At 39.5% G+C, this 2519-nt stretch overlaps 1 protein-coding gene across 1 annotated transcript; it reads right to left on the bottom strand.

Annotated features, from left to right (window-relative positions):
- Window positions 1-1080: 1080 nt before the first annotated feature.
- LOC21405587 lies at window positions 1081-2478 on the bottom strand. The gene has a single exon (XM_010114753.2). The coding sequence runs from the start codon at window positions 2158-2160 to the stop codon at window positions 1213-1215; it is 948 nt and encodes a 315-aa protein (XP_010113055.1). The 5' UTR covers window positions 2161-2478; the 3' UTR covers window positions 1081-1212.
- Between the last annotated feature and the right edge of the window lie 41 nt (window positions 2479-2519).

Genomic DNA, 2519 nt, shown 5'->3' with positions numbered 1-2519 from the left:
GCCCTTTTAACAACAGTGTTCTTAATAAGCAGTTATTTTATTATCAACGTAGGATAACTATTAAGTATCCATTTTCACACTATTTTTTCAACAAATTATGATTTCGTGATATCGACACAGTTATGTTAGAAAAATAATATACCTGTAAATTTTGAACGTCAAAACTGCAAAATGAAACGATATACTTGGAAATCAACATTCCTGTCATGAATCAGATCCTGACACTGTAAATCAACCCTAACTAGACATACTTGTTACAAAAAAAAAGAAAAAAAAAAACTGAGAATTCTTTAACAGAGTATACATATATAGGACACTGACATCAAACAAATATTTATCAACATCTATTAGTTTTGTATTTTTTTCCTAACTTTACCGTTATTCGATTCAATCTAACAGTCCAAAAACACACACCACCCCACCGCAAGTAGGAAATAAAAAGCTTCAAGCAAAAACAATCTATCGTTATTAATGCCTTTGCCTCTTTTTATTTCCTTCCTCCCTACGGAAAACAAAACATCCAAGCCAAGTTGTATTTACGCGTAAACAGTGGAGGCAAAGCTTGAGGCTTTCATACTTGATAATGGGAACAAGAAAACTACTTCTAAGAACTAACAAAACAAAGAGAAAGAACTCTGGAACAAGCTTCGTGTGTAAAATTAATCGCGCCCTTGGCCCCAATACACATACATGGCGACAAGCCGACAAAACAAAAATCCCATCAAAGAAATATCTACACAAAATGCAAAAAGGAAAATACTAAAGAAATATACCCACAAACCCTAATCCTGCAAAGAACTTTTCAAAATACAAAAAGTGGACATATCAATAGAAAACAAGAGAAATAATAAAGTTCGCATGGGAAATTTTATTCCTTTGTCAATGGAAGAAACTGAATTCATCACAAAGAGAATCACTATCTGGCTGCTACTACATTCACACGATAAAAGAATAAATAGAACTATGGATGGGGGGAGAAAATAAAGATGGGTTTTGTGAGTCATAAAGAGATTTACACAAAAATCCTATATTACCCACGCTACTAAACAAAAGAGCCTAACCAAGAACAAATGGAAAGGGAAAGGGGAAAGAGGAGCAACACCACCAAAAACAGGTGTGAGTAGAAGAATTCTCTCTCTGATTACAGGAAAAGAACATTGAATATATGATGAATGGAGGCGGGGTTGTACAAATGGCGGGTTTCGTGGCTTGTCAAGGCACGTATTCGCTCTCGAGAACTGGTTGTGTTCTTGTGACTGTTGCAGCTGGTGCCTTTGTGCTCCCAATTGGGGTCATATGCAGTGCTTCTCCCACCTCTGCAGCCCTCTCCATCTGTTGCATCCTCTTCTTCTGCCGAAATTTTCGTGCCCAAATTACCAGCAACGCCGCAAGTCCCAACAGCGCTAATCCGCCCACCACGGACCCAACAATTATCCACACTTTTTTCGAATTGCCCTCCTTTTCTTTGGCCCTTGGGGCAGGACCAGGAGACACTGGCGTTGGAGAGGGAGCGGGAGCAATCGACTGCACCACTATGGAGAAATGCCCCTGCTGGTACACTAAACACTTGTTATCGGATGTCACATTGTTGAAACTCCGCGAACCGTTTGAGTTAATCCAAACACACTTCGGCACAGCCCCGGCAGGGGCTGAGACATTGGGGAATTCTATCAATAAGGGATCACGGGAGGCTCTAATATCCAATTCTGGTAGATTTTTTGCTGACAAGTTTGAAGCATCATAAGCAAGAAGGCCCAGTACCGGAGCTAAGAAAGTGTAGCCATCTAAAGTGTAATACACCATTGACCAATTGCCCAAGTTTTGATACACCAAAACGAGCCTTTTCACGTATGGAGTCACGCGGACACCAACCGAAAGATTAAACTCTCTGTACTTCACACCTTTCCTGTACAAGCTACCACTTCTAAGCCTCAGAGCCGAGACCTTAATTCCTGTCAGATTGGAAGGAACATGCCCATCATAGATAAATCCAGTTCTTGGACGTACAAGAGCCTGGTAAGCGTAATCTTGTAGAAGCGAATCAAGTGCGTGAGCAGAGCTCCTTGAAGTCCCGGAAGTGGATTGAGCAGTGAGATCCGGAAGCCATGAAAACCATACCAGAATACAAAGCATCGCGAGACTTCGAAAAAGAAGCCCCATCGATGCTTGGAACTTTGATGCTCAGCACAATGTCACCAAAAGACCGGCCTTCTCAATACCCCAGAGGAAAAATTAACACCACCCCAGATAGTCAACGACCAAAAATATATATAAATGTATCCAAATTTGGAACAATTCTCCTTCCAAAGAGCTTGAAAAATCTTTTAATGTCAAACTCCTTAATGTCTAGTTGGAGGCACGTCTATGAGTACTAAATTGGGGAGCAACGGATAGAGAATAAAGAAAGAAATATTCTCTTCCTCAAATCTCAGAGAAGAGAATTGTTTTTTTTTTTTTTTTTTTTTTTTTTTTTTTTTTTTTTTTAAAAAAAATCTCGTTTGGGTCTCCTTTTTTTTACA

The sequence above is a fragment of the Morus notabilis genome, unplaced genomic scaffold (genome assembly GCF_000414095.1).
Source record: "Morus notabilis unplaced genomic scaffold, ASM41409v2 Scaffold552, whole genome shotgun sequence".
Lineage (NCBI taxonomy): Eukaryota > Viridiplantae > Streptophyta > Magnoliopsida > Rosales > Moraceae > Morus > Morus notabilis.
Note: the sequence above shows the minus strand (reverse complement) of the source record. Positions and strands in the feature narration are given on the sequence as shown.

Coding starts and splice junctions, on each gene's coding strand:
- LOC21405587 (XM_010114753.2), bottom strand. CDS start 2,160: ATGGGGCTTCTTTTTCGAAGTCTCGCGATGCTTTGTATTCTGGTATGG.